The 23,476-nt window shown below is 42.3% G+C and overlaps 1 protein-coding gene across 3 annotated transcripts in view; it reads right to left on the reverse strand.

Annotated features, from left to right (window-relative positions):
* Nucleotides 1–23,476, reverse strand: part of inpp5d (inositol polyphosphate-5-phosphatase D) — a 121,275-nt gene that overhangs the window by 17,138 nt on the left and 80,661 nt on the right. For all 3 annotated transcript variants that reach the window (XM_048542193.2, XM_048542195.2, XM_048542194.2), the window contains exons 17-25: nt 22,270–22,358; nt 20,501–20,582; nt 15,477–15,566; nt 14,810–14,923; nt 14,260–14,339; nt 10,762–10,849; nt 9,456–9,599; nt 6,836–6,932; nt 4,745–4,864 (exon numbers count right to left, since the gene is read on the reverse strand). In XM_048542193.2, coding sequence (XP_048398150.2) covers nt 4,745–4,864; nt 6,836–6,932; nt 9,456–9,599; nt 10,762–10,849; nt 14,260–14,339; nt 14,810–14,923; nt 15,477–15,566; nt 20,501–20,582; nt 22,270–22,358 — 904 coding nt within the window. The remainder of the gene's footprint in view (nt 1–4,744; nt 4,865–6,835; nt 6,933–9,455; nt 9,600–10,761; nt 10,850–14,259; nt 14,340–14,809; nt 14,924–15,476; nt 15,567–20,500; nt 20,583–22,269; nt 22,359–23,476) is intronic.

Genomic DNA, 23,476 nt, shown 5'->3' on the forward strand with positions numbered 1-23,476 from the left:
CCCATCACCCAGAGACACAGAGCTCATGACCTGCCAACATTGCAAAAAGGAGTTTATAGGTGGCTCGAGGGCAGGCACCATGGGAGTACCACATTTGTGAAGCTCCAACAATCAAGGATGTACCTTGATTGAACGTCAAATGCCAATTCCCAAAGAAACAGGAGTTTTGCTGGCAGGGACAGCAGTAACGGGATGGGTTGCACAGCCTGATCATTACAAGGAAACTGTGTGAACACAGCTCTAGTGATGGGGACAAGGGATGATAACCCTCAAAAGGAGGAGTTTGAAATGGTCTGACATCCACAACTGGGAAACCCTGTGGATTGGATCAGGGAGATTGGTGAGCATACTTCACAGTCCTTCCCAGTAAAGTCCAAAGACTGTTTACTGTGGTGGCTGGGGAGCAGGGGTGTGGTGGTGGGAGTATAGAAAGGTGTGGAAATACTGAATGAGGATAAAACTTGGTGGGGGGGAGACCTGCAGCAAAGGGTTCACTATACACATCTGCTTTGATAATAGTTACTGAACACCCGCATGTGGAGCTGTCATAATGATGTCTGATCAACGCAGCCCTGGAACCTGAGACTGTCTTTTCTTACCCACTTAAAGCATATGCATTTAATGAAGACTGTTGATATTCACAAGGCTGTGGGATACCTTCTCTCACAATGCAGACAATATCTCACAATAAGACAGTCCTGGTACAATCTCCACTGCAGGTTTTTAATATGTCTGTCACAGATGGATGCAGCAAGAGTCCAAATGCTGTGCCTCCTCAGAGTCTAATTAATAGCTATCTCAGTGAATGAGTAACACTGCGCGTTCTACTAACTACACTCCGCGAGGGTGACACACCAGTTCTAAGGCCGCCAGCATTTTCAAGACTAATCTCCAAGATGCGGCTGCCAGCAAACCAAGGGGATAATTACAGAAGCAATTAAATAATTCCCAGAGCAAAATAAAACCAGTAAAATAAGCACTGTTCATACTGGTTCTCTGCTTTGAAGTATACAAGACCCAGGATGCCTCATTCATCTGTTTTAATGGGGTTTTTTTGTTCCCTTCAGGGCCATCACATTATCAAAATCTTTGAACATTTTGTTTACTTAATGTTGCATGTGAGGAGGAAAAAGTTCTGACTAAAAGCCAAGCTTTATTCACAAGGATCTTGAAGAAGTTTTTTCACTGTGTGGTTGCTGTGTGGAGGCGGTGCACCATGGTTACAGCTTGAAGGATGACCAGAAGCAGGGGACCAAAAATGTGGAAGCAGAATCGGCCAGCTTGGGTCTGCTCCTTTTCTGTCCATTACCAGAACCAAGGCCTACCTGAAAGTCCACACTGATCTCCATTCCAGCAAGGGATCCAAAGCATTATCTGAAGCTGAAGCAGCATGCTATACTTCTAGTCTGTATCCCTGAACCAGCAACAGCAGGAGTACCTGATCATTCACCTACTGTTAACTGGGACCAGCTCTGTTCTGTGCAACATACGTTCTGAATTTACTTAGATCACAGGGAGGCAATGCCCTAGTGGTATTATTGCAGGACTGTTAATCCGGAGGCCCAGTTAATGTTCTGAGGGCCAGGGTTCCAATCCTGCCACAGCTGATTGTGGAATTTGACCTTAATAAATATTTGGAATTCAGAGTCCAATGATGACCATGAATCCATTGTCAATTAATGGATTAACCCATCTGGTTCACTAAAGTCCTTTAGGGAGGGAAACTGCCATCCTTACCTGGTCTGGCTTACACGTGACTCCAGACCCGCAGTAAAGTGGTTGACTCTTAACTGCCCTCTGGGCGATTAGGGATGGGCAATAAATGCTGCCTGGCCAGTGACACCCTCATCGTATGCATGAATTAAAAAGAACTCAAACTCTGTTAATGCTTTGCAGAGAAGCCACTGTTTGAAACCAGATTCTTCAAATATCTCTCAAAACATTAATGCTGTAGACTTTCCATGTGCTCAAAATCGTTCAAAGTATTAGACTCTTCAACTGCAATCCTTTCCAATTAATTCAAAATTTCACTTTTATTTGTAATGAGAAATAACTGTCTTGCCTGTATTTATTTCAATTGTTCAGTTAAAAGTTTCTCTCTCACCCGTGTGTGCTTTCAGTATTGAATGTATAACATGTCACAAACATATTTTCAAATGTCTTCCTGTACATTTGCACAACCTTCTCTTTGCCTCAAATAGTAGTGAAATAAATAGGGAAACCTCAACTGTCTTACATAGCAAGCTTCCACAAGTTACAGTCACACCACAATAAGCCTTGTTGCCGTTTATAAAAAAAAGTCCTTTAAGCTGTTTTGGAAAATAAACATTTAATAAATTGAACTTTTTTCCAGCCTATTCTAAAACCTAACCCTAGCCCCTGTTTTGTCAAACCTCACGTTCTGCCTTGTTGCGCCATGAATTTTTTACCATGCAGCTTGATGCTACAACTGCGACTGGGTTTCTGACAGGCCAAGGAGTAGGCTGCGTCAAAAACTCTCTTCAGGTTAGACTTTGATTACACGTTAACACTAAATACAAGAATATTATTTCATTGAACACAGCAGATTCGGAGCTCTAATATAGTGTGGTGACAGTGCAGGGGAACATTGTACATGGTGCATTATATATGACTGATATTGAATGGGACGCGATGGTAGTGGGCAGTTGGTCATCCTCAGTACAGCAGATGGACAATACTGCACCATTTAATGTACAATGTGTTCCCAGTAGTGATTTCAGGGGAGATTCTGGGAAAGCTTCAATGAAATACAGTAAAGCTATCCAAATGATTGCCCTCTTCGCCCATGAATACCAAGGCAGTCAGTGCTCTGTTGAAGAACCACAGAGGCCATAGCATTGCATTGCATTGCATCAACTCCTGATAACGTCCTGCTTTTCAACCAAACAGCATGTCTCTAATCAAACATCAAATCTGTCCAGCAGCACCACGCTGCAGTTGTATGTAAATTTAGTTGATATGGGAAGTTTGGGAATTAGACACCCAGTCCCCAATTTTTATAGAAATTTGTGAACAACACAGTCTAAAACATCATGTAAGCACAACACATATAAACAGAATACATAGTAACAGAGAATGAAAGGTCAGAGACACAAATACACTACACACACACATCACAATGTAATTCCAGTAGCAAAGAATAAAGAGTGTCTGACAAATATACAGAGTACATATGTTGTAGTAATGTACAGTCTGAGACATAAGTGCCTTGTAGAAACACATCACATGCTACAATATACATAGCATTACACAGAATTATGTAAGATTTTACAGTAAAGAAACAGGCCATTCAGTTTAACAAGTCCATATTGACATTTTTGTCCCATAGAAGCCTCCTTCCATCTTACCCCATCAACTTATCCTTCCATTCCTTTTTCCTCATGTCTTTATCTCACTTCCCCCTAAACACTCTGTTGTCACCTAAACAACTCCTTGTGATATTGAACTTGATACTACAACCAAGCCCTAGGTAAAGAAATTTCTCTGGGCCATCCTATTGGATTTATATCTTATATTTATGTTATATCTTATTTCTGTTCTTTTCTCCATTACTTCACTGAATATACAGTGACAGAGAGCAAAGATTCTCAGACATGAATGCAACACTCATCAAAACAGACCAACACTGTCATCTAAAGAAAGCCTTAAAAAAAACAGACATTTAAAAAGTCAACAGAACGGAGCAAAGGTTCACAGTAATGCTAATATAGTGTACAATCATAAGTATTCAGGAGAAACAATTCTAATAAATAAACAAATATAAATAAAGCATTTTGTATAACCAAATGATACAATTAAAAGGCTGTGTGTGGCTACAGTGAGGCTACGACATAGGTAGACATCATCAAATTGGAGAAATATGGTTTGAATTCGGACCCATAATCTGTTTGAAACAATATTTAGTAAAACTGTATAAATAAACACTGAATATCATAAACTAGAAATCAATACAAAACACAAACACAATGAATAAAATGGAACAGAAATAAAATGACTAAGTGGTTTAAAAAAAAAGACAAAGGGCTTGTGCTGATGCCCAAAAGTATATAAAAACAACATGACAATTTCATTTAGTTTAGTAACTATTCTGTGTCTGTTCATCTTGGTCTAACCACCCCCAGCTCACCAGCCCTTTACTACCCACGGGCAGCATCACAGGAGATTGATTCTTTGATCTTAAGAAGGCAGTAGCTCAAAAATAAACTTACAGTAAACCCAAACTAGAACTCCGGAAGCCCAATATTGCCAGCGAGCAGATCCTTGCCTCATTTCTGACAAAGTCACAGTGAGAGCAGCTCAAGGCAATTCTGCACTTCAATTTCCTGGACTTCACACACTATTAGTCTATCATTAAGTGCCTTTTTGTAAGCTCCTTCAGGACTGTCTCAGCTTTTTATTTTTGTTTCCAGCTGATTGGTTTTGGCTGATTTCTTAGGTTGGGATTGCACATTAAACAGTACAATGCATAACGACCTGACTGTGCCCTGGTGACATGATCAGGGGATAAGATACATTGTTCTGCTCACAGCGCGCCTGGTTAAGGCAGGTCTGCAGTCACATTGATGACAGCTCGGTCATGTGAAGATACAAAACAGTAAAGCCCTCAAAAGTGTCAGGCCTTTCATCCTGTCAGGCTAGAATTGATTCTAATCCAGGGTTCAAAGGTGAAGGGCCCACGCCAGCTAGGGTCTTGTCTGCTTCAACCAGTTCTCAATGTAAGTACCTTGAGGGCTTGCTGTTGTCTTTGGAAGTAGTCTCTGGAAGGCTTGGCAATGGCACTCGGTCTCGGGCCTTAGCAGCTGCTTCTTCAGCCAAGAACTGTGCTGGAATTTTCTGGGTTATCCTAAGGTGCAAAGGAGACAGAACAGATGGTACTTCACGGTTTGTACAGATTAGGCTCGGAACGTCAAATGGTGACTGATCCTTACTGGTTTAGGGTGAAGTGTATCAGGTACGTGGGATGAAAATTCTACCACTCAAAAGGACGATTAAGCCGTTCCTCCCAACTTGATCACAGACCTGGAAATATGCTCAGAGGACAGGAGTTCACATTCCATGAGAACAACTGGAAAATCTAAATTCAGTTCATTTGAATCCCTACTGTTTGGAAGTAGGCCATTCAGCCCATCAAGTCCACTCCAACCCTCTGAAGGACATCCCCCACACCCAAACCTTACCCTATGTCTGTAACTTTGCACTTCCTACGGCCAGTCCATCTAGCTGGCACAGCCCTGCGCACTATGGGCATTTTTAGCACGGCCGATCCACCTAACTTGCACATCTTTGGACTGTGGGAGGAAACCCATGCAGATGCCGGGAGAATGAGCAAACTCTCTGCAGACATTCCCCTGAGGGTGGAATTAAACCTGGGTTCCTGACGCTGTGAGGCAGCAGCTAAACACTGAGCCACTATGAAAGAAGCAAAATTATGATTAAATTCAGGAGTTGCCACCTACATTCAAAAAACAGGAGCCCAAAGTAATGTTGGTTAACTCCACAAATGTTATGCTAGTTCTACGTTCTGAGAAAGTTTGAGTGTAGCTCTTGCTAAGGAGTTACATGGAACATAGAACAGTACAGCACAGGAACGGGCCCTTCAGCCCACCATGCCTTTAGTGAAAATGCTGATAAGTTGACAACGTAAAGATACAGAAACTGCAGCATTTACCCTTCTTGCTGAGGGTTTGAGGTCTTTGGTTAACTAACAGATTATCAGACAGTGCAAAGCCTGCATTCTTTAATCAGCAAAAAGCCCCAACAGGAAACCGAATTGTGTGGAATCAATAACAACAAGTTACTGCTGCAACAACCCTTCACGACTGGGCTGTGGTGTGTGCAGAGTAGTGGGCTCTCTCTCTCTCTCTCTCGCTCTCTCTCTCTCTCTCTCTCTTTCTCCTAGCAAAGTGCCAGAGATTTCAAACAATGGGAAACAGAGTACAGAAAAACACATAGCATTGAGAGAAAGGAGAGAAGGGAGATGGAAAAAGGGGACGAGTTTTGTCTTTGTTGATGTTTATCGCCCTTATCAGTTGTTACCTTCTCCTGCTATGCAGTTCTTGATGGACAGGATGCTTTGGAAGTCTGACTGGATAAGGGTTTGGTTTGCACAATGGGCAAGACCATGTCAGCTGTACAAAGGTAAGGGGTTACTTGATCACACTTCAGTTAACTCATGTGCTAAGGTTGAAAGGAAAAGGAAATGCTTCATGTGGGCAGAAGTTCGCACTTATAAGTTGAAAGCATCCTTCATGGTTTTCTTCAAAGTGAACCATGAAACCTCTGCACAAAATCTATCTGCAGCTCAACAAATAAAATAAACCCATTCAGTTTTGGCAAAAGAATAATGGATAGATTAGATCGGATAGAATTAGACAGAACTTTAGGAGTTCAAGTAAAAGTTTAAGCCAATCAGGGTAATCTCCCTAAATTTAAATCAAGGCAAAATGTTAGGAAACTCATCTGAAAGAGTTTATGGTAGCTGCCTGTTAGGGTCACGATGGAATTATAAGAACTATTCTGTCATTCTCCCAGTTATTTCTGATTGTGTTACAACAGGAATACAATGGTTGTTTGATCATGGCGTCTCAACCAATGGAGTATTGTGACCCCATGGCACCGCAAGAGTAAGAACCTGAATGGCAATGAAGCTAACTCCAGCCACAATATCCAACCTGCATCCCAGATCCAACCCCAATTTCAGAACATCCCAAATCCTAACTCAAATCCAAACGCAATCACAGGGTAGCCCAATTCCTTATGACAACCTCAACCTTAACCTCAACTCCAACCCCTGTTTTAAAGCATTGACTCTTACCTTCCTGATCGGTCCCAGGATTTTGGAAGCTCTGAGTGAGTGTTTGTTTTGCTTTGCTTAGCTGAAATCATTTCATCTTTTTCCAACTGTATAAAATCTGCAATTAAGAAGCAAATTTAATGGAATATCTACTGAGCTTAAAGAGAATGTTGCAACTTAGACAAAAGAATTCTGTTAAAGAAGGTAATGTTAAACTTATTAAAGAAAATTCATCACACTAAAGCTACAGTATTCTCACCATCACGTTGGCACGTACATTGCAATTGAAACAACCACGAAACGGTCATTTTGCTGCCAATACATCAGTGAAAATGATAGCAACATCTGGCAGTTCAATGTTATTTCCTATCTGTCTATCGGGTGTGCTGTTGATGTGTTTAGACTAAACCTTTTGAAATCACGTGAATTTGAATTATTTTCCACTGTTAGTCTCACTGGAAAAACTCTTGGGGGGGCGGGCAGTATGCCTTATTGAATGACATGTGGCCAGATTTTTAACAACGCACTATGGTTATAATAAACAGCCTCTATAACCCAGAACATATTGTATATGTTTATGTATATACATAGTATTTGTATTTGGATCTCCTTGGAAAGTCAAATTTGTAAATGTTGATTAAAAAACTCCTTAGGTCATTGATAATGTTTTGTTTTGTAAAATGTTTTTGATGTTTCAGCTTCTACCATTGACCGATTTAAAAGTCCCAAACTTTCTTTTGCTCTTATTTTACATTCTGATTTGCCATCTGTGAGAATTCTTCAATGTGATTGGCTGCTTGGCCTGACAGCTCTATTGCTGGATACCAGAGAGTCCTGTAACTTATGCCAAAATTAACCTAACACCTGGAACGGTGAAATCCACATTAGATCTTTGCAGAGTAATTTTCCTTAAAACCTACACTGACAGCTGTCACTTCATTGTCAGGTTATAGGTGTTAAAACCTCACTTTTGGAGTACTTTGGTGGCTTAATGGGTAAAAGTAACTACCTTGATAGTACTGAAAAAATCTTTAGGTTATGCAGAGTAACAGATCCCAGTATGTTAGCAGCAGGAGCAGGACTCGTTGCTGTCAATGCATACAGAGCTCCTGCTCGAGTTAATTATTTAGTGACTCCTTCCAGAATGTAAATAAAAGGTGAGGGCCTCTGCTGTGACAACAGTTTGCACGTATATAGTGATTTTAATGCAGCAAAATATCCTAGGATGCCAACACAATGGCAATGCACAGACAAAAATTGAGTACAGGCTAAAGGAGGACATATTCACATGAGTCACCAAAAGCTTAGCCTCAGAGACAAGGTTTTAAAGGAGTCTCTTCAAAGGAAAAAGAAGGGAGAGGTGAGAAAGTAAAGAGATTTAGAGTGAGAATTTTGTCAGGCTGGGACAACAGAAGGTACAGTGATCAATGGTGGGGACAAGGTGGATTATGCATCACAGGTCAGAGAATTTGAAAGATTTCAACCTTCAAAGAGCTGACATGCTAACCTTAAGTGTGGGGAAGAACTCCTTAGATGAAGTCCTTATAGGCCCCCAGTGCCCATACTCCAATGAGAGTGAATTTATAGGAGCTGTTTGGGAAGGAAATTTCACCAGAAATTATGGTCACATTGTATGAAGTAAAGAGCTGGGCTCGGACTGAATGCAGCATGTTCTATCCTCCTGTCTGCTGGAAACAAATGACTTGGACGAAGACCATAAGATGTAACAGCAGAAATCAGGCCATTCAGCCCAGCGTCTGCTCCACCGTGTAATCATGCCTGATAAGTTTCTCAATCCCATTCTCCTGCTTCCTCCTCCTAACCTTTGATCCCCTTGACCATCAATTTGGGACGAAACGTAGTGGTTACTCAAAGCTAGGTGGGGAAGTGAGTTAAGAAGAGAACATAAAGGATGCTACAGAGGGATATAGATATGTTAAGTGATGGAGCAAAGATCTGGCAAAAGGAGCACAATGTGTGAAAATGTCAAATCGTCCAGTTTGGCAGGAAGAACATTTTTTTTAAAAAAGTTATCCAAATGGTGAGAGATTGTAAAGCTGTGAGTTCGAGAGGGAATTGTATGATCATCCAGTGCATCAACTGTAAAAGATTAGCATGAAGGTGCAGCGAGTAATTAGGAAAGCTAAACAGAATGTTCTTGGTTATTGGGAAGGGAGTTGAATGCAAATTGCACTGAATATTACGAGAGCTGCAGGGCTGTTAATCTGATAAACATCCATCTGGCAAAGTCTGGAGAAGGAGCTGCTCTGTCTTTCACATTATTGTTTAGAGATTTCGATACGTTCCAAAGTCCTGGCTACATTATTCTTCTGGATGAGCACCTCTCAGATGGAAGCTACTTCAGGGGATTATTTTTAATCAACCTGTTCAGCTCTATCTCATTAGCAGGTGGATCCTGAACCCTGAGAAAAAGACACTACCACTGTGCCACAAAATCCTTTTTGGAACCAGTTTTTAACACGTCTTAATTCTTCACCAATTATTAGCTGCTCATCTTCACAACCAGAGTGGAGATATGTATACACACCCAACTGACTCCAAATTTGCAAGCTAATTCTGACTCGTTAAATCACATTAAACAATGGTCTGAATTCATCAATAGAAAAGAACTGAAAATTACCATACGTCTTCTCTCGTTGTTTTCGCTCTGAAATGATCAGCTTATATGAGCCGCTGAAAGTTCCTGTCTCCTCGCCACGGTGTTCCAATGGAATGTTGAATGTTATCTGATTTGAGTTGGCTTGCAGAGCGATACAACCTTCACCTGGGTAAGGTGACACAGGCAGGTTCTCAGAGTTGAACAAGATACAATTAAAAAAAAGTGAAACATTTGGCATGTTACAGGGATAAAACGTAAGGGGGGAATTGGATCAAGGTGCCTAGTTCTGTCGAAGAGCTGAAACAGGCACAAGGGTCTCAAAGCCTTTCTCCTGCTCTGCATCATTTCATGAATCTCTAAGAACTGGACCGTGTACCAATCACAACAAGAAAGAGTTATTCCCATTTACAATTGTTCAATAGTTAATGCAGAAGACCTTTCAGCCCATTGCACTGGTCCAAGCTTTTAAAATAGCTATTCAACCAGTCTACTCGCCTGCTATTTCACCCAATGCCCCATTAACATTCCTTCCCAAATATATATCTAACTGCCCTTTGAAAGATTGAAGCTGTTTCCATCATCCTTTTGGGCATTCCATTCTAGATGACAACAAATCGCTGAATGGAATATTTCTCTCTCTCCTTGTTCCCCACCTCAATGCTGAAGTATTAAAGCACAGTAAATCCACGTAAGCCTGCCCAAGTCCAGGGGCTATCCTTGGCACCATTCCAGTCAGGAACTCAGGTTCAGTGGGTAGGTTCCTATCCATGACTCAGACTCCACAGAGGAACCCATCAGAGTCCTCAGACATTCATTCCACTGCCCAGAGAAAATGTTACTGAATAACATTGTCCTGACATCACAAACGAGGCCACCACTGAGCACAGACCTTCAGAAAGATGGAAGGAAGGATACCAAGGGACGGTGGATGGTGAGGTAGTGGAATGAATCTCATACTCGTTTGCAGCTCAGTGGAAAATTCTTCAGCTGAAGAGTCAACCGCTGCTTCATTGCACGATGTCCAACAACACTCATACAGCCTCCATCATCCCTTGGTCAAAATCCTGTCATGGCCCGATCAAACGGAAGAAAGGCCACTGCCTCCTTCACAAAGGTCTCAATGGCTAGCTGATGTCCCAGAGGGATGGCTTTCAATGAAGGACTTAAAGTAAAATAGGGGAGTGCTGTGATGGACTAGAACATCTCAGTTGCCTTTAGCCTTTCTCTAGTTTACACCTCTAGTCTCCACATGCTATTCTTGGAGAAGAACTGCAGTTAGCAGCACCCCAATCAGCTCCGCCTACATAGTCAGTGTATTCATACTCACCATAGGACTCGTAGCTGTCGGTGGATTTGACGCAGATGAGGATGTGTTGATCCAGTAAATATTCTGGATCAGAGATAATGGGTATCAGCTGTCGGGGCAGGGGGTGGGGACAACGAGAGATGGTAAGTTACAAATGATAAGAGACCAGGCTCAGGACAGCAGTGGCACTGAATGCTTCACTAAGATATGTCTCACAACCATTTACACACTTTATTACACCCCTTTAATTGGGCTAATTCCTGCTGAGGTTGGATTTTGGGGCACATGCTGTCCTCTGGTACCTCACAACAATGAGCCTACAGCTTTTAGACCATTTGTAGTACTCTGACTGCAATCCTGTTAAAAATGATCCTCTTAGCAAGGCCAAGCCTGAGGCCTGGAGTCTAATGGTCCACCAAAGCTCATCTTCAAACTGTAGTCACTGCCTCAATCATTTAGAAGAGCCAGATACCCACAAGGCCATTCAGCTATCACAATTTTGTTGCAACAAGCCATTCCTCAGAGCTACACTTTACAAACTAATTTTATTGTACGGTCTCAGTGCAGCAGGGAAAGATTCCGAAGGGATTTGTCAGGTGGACACTGAGATGTTGCGTTCCCAGGGCTGCACATACAGAACACACAGGGCCACTGCTTTGGGTGCAAGAGTCAATCATTCATGACAAGATGAGGTGAAATTTCTACATTCAGGGTTTTGAAGCTTTGGGATTCCCTACCTCAGAGGTGTGAGGATGCACCATCATTGTGTGCATTCAAGATGGGGATAGACAGACCTCTTGAGGTCCATGGGGAGTGGGTGAAAATGGAATCAAAACAGAAAAATCAGGCACAATGATCTTGAATAGTGGAGTAGACTTGAGGAGCCCGAATGGTCTATTCATGCACCTATTTCTTATGCTCTTAAATCCTATAATATTTTTACTTTTTAAAGAGAATTAGATAAACACTTAAATACTGATTAACATGTCTTCAAGAGATCCTTGTATATTCTTAACAAACTCCTCCATGCACAACACTCCTTCCCCTTCCACCCTTGAAGGGCTCTTTCTAAATTTGTCCTTTGCTGTTGGTTCATTATCCAATGGAATTAACCTTTCACTATCCACACACTAAAACCACTCCAAAATATACCGTACATCCACAGTCTGATAAGAAAACTGAAGTTCTTGAGTGTTATCCTCCCATCTCTTGTCATCATCTTACTGAAACAAAGTTGACCATTTTCCGTAGCTCCGGTATCCTATTTGGAATGGTGCTCCCAAATCAATACACCTTATCCAATATCAAACCCATCTTTAAATTCAATGAGTCTGGCTGTGATTAGGTGAGAAACACTGAGCTGGTTCCCCTCTGTTCAACCTTCTTGGTTGGTCACAAAAAAGATTTAAATTATTTTTAGCACAAGGCTACATCATTTTCCAGTTACTATATAGTTGTCTATTTTTAATGTAAGCCATGAAAAATCATTAAGGAAAGTGCTAATTTATTAACTGCTAATCCTGACATGTGAGGGGGGGGGAGAGGAGGAAGGGGGGGGGGGAAGAGGAGGAAGGGAAGGGGGGGAAGAGGAGGAAGGGAAGGGGGGGAAGAGGAGGAAGGGGGGAAGAGGAGGAAGGGGGGGAGAGAGGAGGAAGGGAGGGGGGAGAGGAGGAAGGGGGGAGAGGAGGAAGGGAGGGGGGAGAGGGAGGAGGAAGGGAGGGGGGAGAGGAGGAAGGGGGAAGAGGGAGGAGGAAGGGAGGGGGGAGAGGGAGGAGGAAGGGGGGAACGGAAGGGGGGAGGAGGAGGGGGGAGGAGGAAGTGGGGGAGGAAGGGGGGAGGAAGATGGGAGGGGAGGGAGGAAGATGGGAGGGGAGGGAGGAAGATGGGAGGGGGAGAGGAAAATGGGGGAGGCGGAGGAAGATGGAGGGGAGAGGAAGATGGTGGGGAGGAAGATGGAGGGGGGAGGAAGATGGGAGGGGAGGGAGGAAGGAAGATGGGAGGGGGGGGAGGAAGATGATGGGGGGGAGGAAAGCAAATCATCATCTTTTCTCAGTCCAATTTTCAACTTAATATTTTCAAGTTTTCACATCTTCAAACATAAAGTGATATAGCCTCCTAACACCCTAAGTAAAACACAGACCTCTGTATTTACATCTCCTGATTTAAGTCGTGGACCTTTAAGTCTCTCTGCTCCTGCATTCTATTGAGAATGTAACCATTTAGGTCATGTCCCATTGCCTCTTCTTTCTTCAAAAAAGCAAGATGATCCATGCTTCTCTTGTTTAAATTTTACCTGCCACCTACTCACACTGGTAGCCTCTTCTTGCCGGCTCCCAAGCTCTTGGTAACAATTTACTCTGTTCCTATTTTGGTATCATTAGCAATTCTGCAACTGTTTGATCGCTGCTCATGTCTCTTATTGACTTAGTGGACTGAGGGCAGGGGAGCTCCCAAAATAAATCACCGTTCACTGGGTTTGTAGTCACTTGAGATACACTGGATTGAGTATCACAGACTAGCTCTGCAGGGCCCATAACACACTGTACAGGTACATGGCTGAGGGATACAGCTTACTTCAATTGATTGTTAGTTCATAGTTTCCTCTGCTAACCTGATTAATGTCCATTTACTCCCATTATGTTCAATGCTTTAAGTTTGTGTCAATTCACGTCATTTGATATTGAACAACATGGTCCTCAATCTTAAAAAGTTCCTTATGTGGATTTCTGCAAATGGTCTTTGAAAGATCAAGGTTTCTGGGTGATGCGCTATTTTCCTGTTCACTCCCCTGATTGTGTCAGGATTTGGGTATAGTCACTGCCCCATTCTGTAATTCCATACTCCATTTAAAGTGAAAACAAACTGATTCATTCATAACATTACTGATGAACGGCTTAGACTGAAATTGAGCTGTTTATTAGCTGGGTAAAGGTTATTCACTAACCGTACAGTTCATTTTCATTTCATACAGTAACAGTTTACTTCTTACCAAAACATAATGTGGAATTACATTTTGCAAATTATTACAACATTTCTGACCAGCATCTGCGACAAAAAAAAGGAGCAGAATCCCTACAGTGTGGAAACAGGCCCTTCGGCCCAACAAGTCCACACCAAACCTCAGAGCATCCTACCCAGACCCATCCCCCTATAACCCACACATCCCTGAACACTACGGGCAATTTAGCATGGCCAATCCACCTATCCTGCACATCTTTGGACTGTGGGAGGAAACCGGAGCAAATCCACACAGACACAGGAAGAAGGTGCAAACTCTACACAGACAGTCACCTGAGGGGGGAAATCTCACCAGAGGGGGGGAAATCTCACCAGAGGGGGGGAAATCTCACCAGAGGGGGGAAATCGAGCCCAGGTTGCTGGCCCTGTGAAGCAGCAATGCTAACCACTGAGCCACTGTCCCACAGTGAATTGAACTACTTTGTGAGATATATGGAGTCCTGCAACCCTAAACTCACCTTATGACAATGAGGAATTAGAGAATAAGAAAGTCTTGATTACCTCAGGGAGAGTGCTCCACACAACAGTCAGATTCTCATCTCTAGACTCCTGGTTCTCACCTTCAGCACTTTTCACGAGATCTAGAGAGAGCACAAGATTAGTTCAGATGCCTGCTCAATGCAGAGTTAAGAAACTCCAATAATCAAACTACACCACTGCGGGTTGACAGATTCTGTTGGGTAGAATCAACTGGTTACAGCACTTGAAGAGGCCATTCATCCCATTTCACATCCTCTAGCTCATCAATCAGAGCTGTCTGACAGGACATAACTGAGAATCAGGGAGGCAAACTGACAGCAAGGACAAATAAACAGGGAGAGCAGCAGACCGACAGACAGACAGACGAGGAGAGAAACAGACAAACTGAATAAGTCACACAATTTATTTGCAATTGAGGAACATTTAATTTTTTTAAGCTTTATTATTCTGTGAGAAAAGACTCTTGAAATGACTCAACCACATGTATAGGGATTGGGACAATGCAATATAATGCGATGGACAGACGGGGGGGTGGGACTTGGCGGAGAACAATGACAAGTGGCATTCTTACTTTCTAAGCAGCTGGAATAGAATTCAATGAAGAACTTGGTCTTGGATTTAGTTTTCAGCTTGGCTTCACACCTGATAAAATTGATTGTACCTGGAGAGGCAGCGTTGTTGGGGTCTGAGGAATGAAGACAATGGATTAGCAGAGTCTCAGTCGTGGATGTCTCACTTCATTTTATTTAGATTGGAGTGCTTATACAGTTTGAAAAGTTCTGGCAAACAAGGCTCCTAATAAGATCTCAGAGACAGTAAGAACTGCAGATGCTGGAGCCTGATGTAACGCAGTGTGGAGCTGGAGGAACACAGCAGGTCAGGCAGCATCAGAGGAGCAGGAAAGTTGATGTTTCAGGTCAGGACCCTTCTTCAGAAAAGATTCCTGAAGAAGGGTCCCAACCCAAAATGTCAGCTTTCCTGCTCCTCTGATGCTGCCTGACCTGCCACGTACCTGCAACTCCACACTGTGTTATCCTATTAAGATGTCCCCTGGGTTTGTAATCACTTGAGAAAAAAATTAAATAATTATCTTGAACCAGCTCTGCAGGGCTCATTACAAACTGTACAGGAGCTTAGCTAAGAGATACAACCCATAGGTGTCCCCTAATTGATTGGAAGTCTATAACTTCCCCTAGGGGTGCAAAAATAGTATAGGAGAAGAATTCATGGCTACTGACCAGTCTTGGATACAAACTGTGTTGACACTCCCACCTCAAAAGTTGCAAATACCGGTGAATGGTCACTGGTGACAATGTCTGTAGTGCAGCCTGTAATTGAAAGCCATCAGTTAAATATCAGTCACTGTTAACTGCACAGCACACACAAATAATTGCAACTTGATGCCTTGCCTCAAGACATATGATAGACTGGTGATATGCTTTTGGCACCATTCTGTCACCTTTGAAATCTAGCTGTATGAAAGCTCCCCCTTCTGTCTGTAAAGTTCTGATATAAAGTTTGTGTGGGTCAATGTAAATCCAGAATTGAATCAGTATAGATGAGTCTACATCAGAAAACAGTCCTTAAGTAAAAATTAACTTGCCACAGACTGAGGTCATGAAGTAACAGGGTAGGAAGTGGCAGGTGATCATATTGATAGAAACAGGAGAAAGCAACTTAGCTACTTAAGCCTGGTCTGCCATTCATTGAGATCATGTCAGCCAGCTCCATTCACCCACGTTGGTCCTTAATCCCTCATTATCTTTGGATAACTAAAATCCATTAGAGTTAAAATTAACAATTAATACAGCATCACACTTCTGTCACCCTTTACAAAGGAGGAAGTATGTTATAATTTCAATTCTGAAAGGCTTGGATCTAATGGTTAGACTGGAGCCTCCTATTCTTAGATTCATTGTCCAGCAGAAACAGCTTCTCTTCATTTTACCCAGTCACTTACCCCATATCTTAAAAATTCAAACAAATCAACCTTCCACATTCTAAATTTCCAGGGAATATACTCCTAGTCTATAGAAGTTCTGCTTCTTACTTAACCCTTGGAATCCCGGCATTATCCCTGCAAATCTTCACTGCAGTCTCAACAAGGACAAAATATCTCCCTGAAGGATAGCGCTCATAACCGCTCACAGTGTTCCAAGCGTAGTCAAACCGAGACTTTCTAGAGCTAGAGTATAAACTCCACTCCGCTGTATTCTCGTCCTTCAGATAGAAGCCACCATTCCATTCACCTTTTTTTTCTGATGATTTTCTGTGAGTGTGAAATATTAACAATGTGATTCTAGCTTCTCACCATTTACAAAGTACTCTGCTCTACCCTTTAAAACTTCAACATGGATTCCAAACAGTTGCCAACTGAAACCTATTTGACACATGATTGTCTATTCACTGAATCCGTTAAAATCTCTTGAAGTTCAGTTATTCCTCTTCGATGAGTAGGGGGAACGCTTCTAAAGGTTAGGAAACATCCTAGAAAATAGTTACTCATTAAGAGCAGAATCTGGATATTACTGAAAAAAAAGGGAGACATGCTGTCAAAGTTCATCATCTCATGTTTATCAGGATAGATGCAAGAAATTACAAAGGGAATAACAATTTATACTGCATGAGAAACAGAGTGCTAATTGGTTCTCAAGTGGGGATTCTGTTTTTGTCAAGATGGGTGGGGGATTTCAAGGCTGGGGGGCACATGTTTAAGATAAGAGGAGAAAGATTTAAAAAGACATGAAGGACAACATTTTTTTACACAGACAGTTGTTTGTGTGTGGAATGAACTTCCAGAGGAAGTGGTGGATCTGGGTACAGTCTCAGTATTTAAAAGGCATTTGGATAAACTCATCAATAAGAAAGTGCAGGCAGGTGAGACTAGTTTAGTTTGGGATTATGATTGGCATGGACTGGAGGGTCTGTTTCAATGCTCTATGACTGAATGACTATGACTTGAATGCACTGGTCTACAGTTATGCTAAAGCTTTGATTGAAATTAAAAGAAAGTATGACCACTCTGATTGGCCAGGAAATTTGATGGAGAATGCATCAGGGAAGAGTGTTACCCGATCTCTTGTTTAATTGAAAAGGCACAAAACCTAGACAAATCAGATCCTTGCATTTGAACACATGCAGTTATATAAATGACCCACAATGCGAGATTGACTGATAATCTCAAATTTATTGTTAGTGTAATTTTTGGCACACTTAGTTTGTTCAGTAAGTGCTGCCCAATCAGGCTATCATTTCTTATATTGGGTACCACTTTGTGTTTTGCAAGCATGACTGGTTGAGTATGGTCAATAAGCTTCCTGCTGTGAACAACTAAAGGGAAGTGATTTTTCAAATGGTCCATTAGTTGCTGGGATACACAGCGTAAACACTTGCGTAGCAGCACTAAAAATTCACCTAATACTTTACTCAGTTGTGAAGGAGGCAGAACCTCTTCTTGGCTAGATGACAATATCCTGCTAGTGGAGAAAACTACTCATGTTGTTGCTGCATAGGGGCTGCATGAAATATGAATGAGGCCATAGAGCAGGAGTAGGAAATTCAATCCCTCAAGCCTGCTCCACCATTCAATAAGATTGTGGTGATTCTGACTGTAAGTTGAAATCAGCATTCTTGCTGTCCCAAATACACCCCATGAATTCTTCCTCGTGGCTTCATCTGTCAAGCTGACTATTCATATCTACATGAAGATTAAAATCATGATTAATGTACAGCCTTTGTAACGTGGCCCCATTAGCTCCTAATTTATTCTCTGTCCCACCATATAGTTATAGGCCAATAAACCCTTTCTCCCTTTTTATTCTTACCTCCATTCAAATGGATTCTATATCTTCTGATTCTGAATAATTTCTTATTCCGTCCCTTACCAATAATGTTAAACTTCCTTTCTGTCTTTCCTTTCAAAAGTCACATACCCTTGAATATTTAGTCCCCAGCTTTGATCTCCTTATAACCATGTATCCGAAATGGCTAGAAGTTCATTTGCAGTAATCTGGATTTGTGCAGTTGACTCATTGATTTTATTCTGAATAGTAAACACATTCAAGAAAAAGGCCATTAATTTTGCCTTTTTACTACATTATATATGTCAACAACAACGAACACTACCTCAGTCATAATTCCCTTGTCTTCTATATCATTATTAAATTATCAGACTCTATCTGACATTCATCGCTGGATGAACAGAAATTTCCTCCAACTAAATATCAGGAAGACCTGAAGGCACTGTTTTTCATCCCTGCTGTTAATACTTTTCGATCTGACCCCATCTGTCTCCCCTGTAACTGTCCAAGGCTGAACCAGACTGTAAGTAATCTTCGGGTCTTAGCTGATCTCAGGGTGTTTTTGACCTCCTATTCATTCTATTAATAAAAACTGCTAGTTCTACGCCCATAACATTTTGCCCTGTCACAGGTCATCTGCCGCTGAAACTTTCACCTTTGTCACCTCTTGGCTAACTATTCTAACACACTCCTGACTGATCTCGCATGGTTTATATTCCATACATTTGAGCTCATCCAAAACTCTGTGATATATGCCCTAACTCACACCAAGTCCTGATCACCTTCCATTCTCGTAATCTCCCGATCTATATCGGTTCACAGTTGACAAATGCCTCAATTTTAAAATTCTCCTCCTTGATTTGGAAACATCCATGGCTTTGCCCATCCCTATTCTTATGTTCTTCTCCAGACCCACTTGTCTGTGGGCCATTTGTTCCTCTAATTCTTGTTTCTTGAACAAATTTTGATCGCCTTACCTTTGGTCACTATTGCTCAGGTTCTAAGCTCTGGAATTCTTATCCTAAACCTCTCTCTTCGCTTTACTTTCCTCTTTTAACCATTCCTTAAAACCAGTCTCTCTGACTAAACTTTAGTCATGTGCCCTAGTATCTCCTGAAGTGGCTCTGGGTCAGAATGAAAGTGAGAGACACCCCCACTGCTACTCCACTCAACATCTCCCCTCTCCCTGCCTACAGCTGGTGCAGCAATAGGAAGGTGTGAGAAAATATCTCTCCGCAAATCCATCACAAGGACCCACTGTGTCTTCAGTCAAGCCAAGGGTGATAATAGAAGAGCCTTCATAAAAAAAAGGCAGATAAATCCTGCTGTGGCAAATCTAAATCACTTTGGCAATATTCTTACTTCATCTATTTCTCTTGAAGAACCCCAGAACCCTTCACCTGTCTGCACCCAAAGATGATTATTCACCACTTAGGGCAGAGGAAAAGTCTAGTCAGTTTTCACCACACACTTTTCATTTTGTAACATTAAGCCATAGAGTCATACAGCACAGAAACACACTCTTCACTTTAACTCATCTGTGCCAACCAGACATCCTAATCTGAATTTATATCATTTTCCAACATTTGGCCCATATCCCTTTAAACTCTTCCTATTCATATGCTCATCTAGATGCCTTTTAAATGTTGTAATTGTACCAGTCTCCAGCACTTCCTCTAGCAGCTTATTCCATCCATGCACCACCGACTGCGTGAAAAAGTTAATTATATTACACTCTAATATTTGACAAATGCTTCACAGGATTATGAGAGATTTAGATAAAGTGAACACAGGATAGCTTCTTTGTCCCTTTCACTGGTGGTACAAGGACTGTGCAACCCAGGTTTAAGGTTATGCGCAAAAGATAGTGGGGTTTGTGAGGAAGAATGTTTTGTTTAAATGTAGTAGAGGTGATGACTTGGGTTTCACTGCCAAAAGGGTGGTAGAAGGGGAAGTGGTCAATAAATTCAATGTCTTTTTGTGAAGATCAACATGAGTGGCATAAGAAAAGCTGTTTTGCCAGGGGGTATTCCCAATATCGCCCATCTCCTCATTTACCCATGGCCTCGGGTGACCTGTTTCTTCATATGGTCCTCTATTAACCATCTGGCTGCTCTCAATTTCAGTCCTGGTACATTCTTCTATTCATAATCCAGAGTCATTATGGCGCAGAAGACCATTCGGCCCACTAGGTGCTCTTTACAGCAATCAGGTCTGCGCCTTACCTTGGCTCTACCCCTCCAACCCTGACTTTAGTTCCCTCAAGTGGTTGCCCAGTAACCTTTCAAAATCATTATTTGTCTTCACTTCCACCTCCCTCATAGACGGAGAGTTCCTGTTCAACTTGTCATTATTGGTGACTGTGTGCTCACTGTACTATGGCAGGTGGATGATATTATAAATGCGTACAGGTCAACGGAAGCAGATCATATCCATACAATGAAGCTAATAATCCTGCTCACCATAAGACTGGCACATGGTGTGTACTTTGGGGTAGCTTTTCCATAGCACTCGATCACACCAGGACGGCAAGTTGTACTTTAGCTGAAGAGAGAACAATTAGTTACAAACCACGTAGGAAGAACTGTCAGCTCTGAATTCAGCTCCATCTGAAAGCTCCACTTTCAGTGCGCTTTACCCTCTACTTTGATTTATCTGAGATCTCTAACCAGATCTCACCTCACATTCTCACCTCTCGTCCATCCCTGGTTTTCATTGTTTCACCATTGCTAGACATGCCTTCAGCTACCCAGACCTGGGGGTTACTGGAACTTCCTTCCTAAAGTGTGCTTTTTGACTCTCACTTCTCCCCCTTTAAGATATCCTTAAAAGCCCTGCTTTCTCGACTCAGTCTTTTGTCACCTGTCCCAACTTGTGGCTTGGTGTCAGACATTGTTTGGTAACGGCTTGTGAAATGCCTTGGAATGTATCACCATTATAAATGCAAGTTGTTGTTATTGAGGGTAGCGGGGTGCTATCAGGACTGGCCAAAGCTGCATCTCAACCTCTGGGCAACTGTATATTCACAGACAGCCCAACTGCAACAAGTGTCGGAGACTGGGTCTCCCTGGAGTACCTGGTCTTTGTACTGAGAATCAATGGGCCCCATAGCACAGCTAAAGGTTTCTTGATCATACTCTGTAGAATGTGCTCCATCTAGGGGACAGCAATAGACACAGCAGGGCATTGGGACAGCACACAAAGATGAATGTTGGTGACTATTCATAGGGTCTGCAGAGGTAGACAGGACTCACAGACACTGAGAAACTAAAGATCAAATAGATTCTAGGCTGGAATTTCAGGCAAGTGAGATTAAAAAAGGCAACTCTACCTGGAATAATGGGAACTGCAGATGCTGGAGAACCCAAGATAACAAAGTGTGAAGCTGGATGAACACAGCAGGCCAAGCAGCATCTCAGGAGCACAAAAGCTGATGTTTCAGGCCTAGACCCTTCAGAGATGCATCTGATGAAGGGTCTAGGCCAGAAGCGTCAGCTTTTGTGCTCCTCAGATGCTGTTTGGCCTGCTGTGTTCATCCAGCTCTACACCTTGTTATCTCAGATTCTCCAGCATCGGCAGTTCCTTCAATCTCCCTTACTTATTGCCTGGTTTGAGCGAATGGACAGTTCTGAAGGACCTTAGGAAAATCCTGTCTGTACTGTTGAACAGCTAGGTCCTGAACAACACTTTACCATCATGGAGTACAGGAGCTGGAGTCTGAGAGGCAGGTAGGCCAGGAGAATGGCGTTGAGCAGGTGATGGGTTATTAGAAAAATAGAGCTAAAACTGTCTTTTACCCTGTTAAATCCCAGGGCCTAGAGTGGTACGTTGCTGCTTGGACTAAAGGACCTCATGGAATGAGGGAAAACTTGAATTTGAAGGTGATGGTATTCCCAGGCCTTTGTCTTTCCAGGTGGTGGCAGCTGTGAATGAGTGAGATACCGTGAGAAAATTGATTCAGCGGGCCACTGCAAACAAAGGAGTATCTATGTATTGGTCTGATAGGACTGCCATTACGTGACTCGATCTCAGCCGTGTTGTTGGAATATTGTAGAAGAAGTTATACTCTGTACCTAAACCATCCGCCACACAAAACTATAGCACATTATACAGAACCAAATAAAACTGTGGCACTATAAGTTATTCCTGTGCGATATCACTCACTGTGGAGTATACAAAATGTACATGTAAAAACAGAAACTAAGAGAGGAGCAGTAATTGTAACACTCACTCCTGTAGCCTTCTGTTTGATGTAGTTGTACATCTCTCTGCTGTCACGGTCATAACGATAAGTTGGAGGGAAGGTGATCTCTTCTTCCTCTGCAAAGTGAAAAAAAAGCGCAATGATAAAATGATTTTCTGTGTTTACTCTCCCTGCTGCAGCGGCCAAACATGATACGGTGTGCCTTACTATCCCGCTATGACAGGGAAGGCCAGGCCCCTGGGCACTGCTGGTTTCTCCACTCAGTAAGTTGGGGAGATCAGAGGTTTTGTCCTCTTGTACCCCTTGCTACAGAGATAGCTCAACTCAGGGAGGCCTTTTGGTGCAGGGTGCACAGAGTGCACAAACCTGGAGCAGAATTCCAGAACACCCTGAGGTGTACAGAGTTCACCTTTGGACCCACAGCAGAGCTCTCACAGACTCTGAGGTCTCATCCTATTGGACAGTGTTCAAATTCAAGAACCCACCTTCAGCTCATTGCTCATTTGCTTCCCCACCTCTCTCTCTCTACGACATTCATTCTACTTCTCCGACTTAACTTTGATTTCCTTTGGCTTGGTGTCAGTTTGTGTTTGATGCTCCAGTGAAGCTGCTTGGGTTCTTTCACAACATAATCGGTACTATCTAAATGAAATGAGGCCACTGTTGATATTGCACTGTCTGAATAGAGAATGCTGTCTTTCTGAGATCGTCAAGGACCAGCATTCAAAAGAACCACCATCTAGATGACATGGCTTCACGCCGTAACCACTGAGACATCAAGTTCATATTAAATTTTTCTTCCATTCTCTAGACCATTTGCAAATCCAGAATAAAACTTTATTATTAGTAGATCTACCAGTGACCCAATCTTGTCCTGCACTTCATTCTTGTAATAAACCTATGATGGAGGTTGAAATTGATTCATTCCTGTGATAGTTTGAATCACAGAGCTATACCTCCTGCTTCTCTGATGCCGCTTGGCCTGCTGTGTTCATCCTGCTCCACATCTTGTTACCTCAGATTATTTGCCTAGCTATTTGGCCATTCACACCTTTACTGGATTCTCTGAAAAGTGTTATCCATCCAACTCAATTCTCCTGCTTCTTTTGACCTAAATTAACTCCGTCCACTACTTCTGAGCAATGGAGTTTAATGCTCATATCTCCAACCCTGGCCTGTGGCCTTCCCAGTCACCATTAATCCTGGCCTATACTTTTCACAATCCTGATTAGCA

This window comes from Stegostoma tigrinum, chromosome 14 (genome assembly GCF_030684315.1).
Source record: "Stegostoma tigrinum isolate sSteTig4 chromosome 14, sSteTig4.hap1, whole genome shotgun sequence".
NCBI classification, from domain to species: Eukaryota; Metazoa; Chordata; class Chondrichthyes; order Orectolobiformes; family Stegostomatidae; genus Stegostoma; species Stegostoma tigrinum.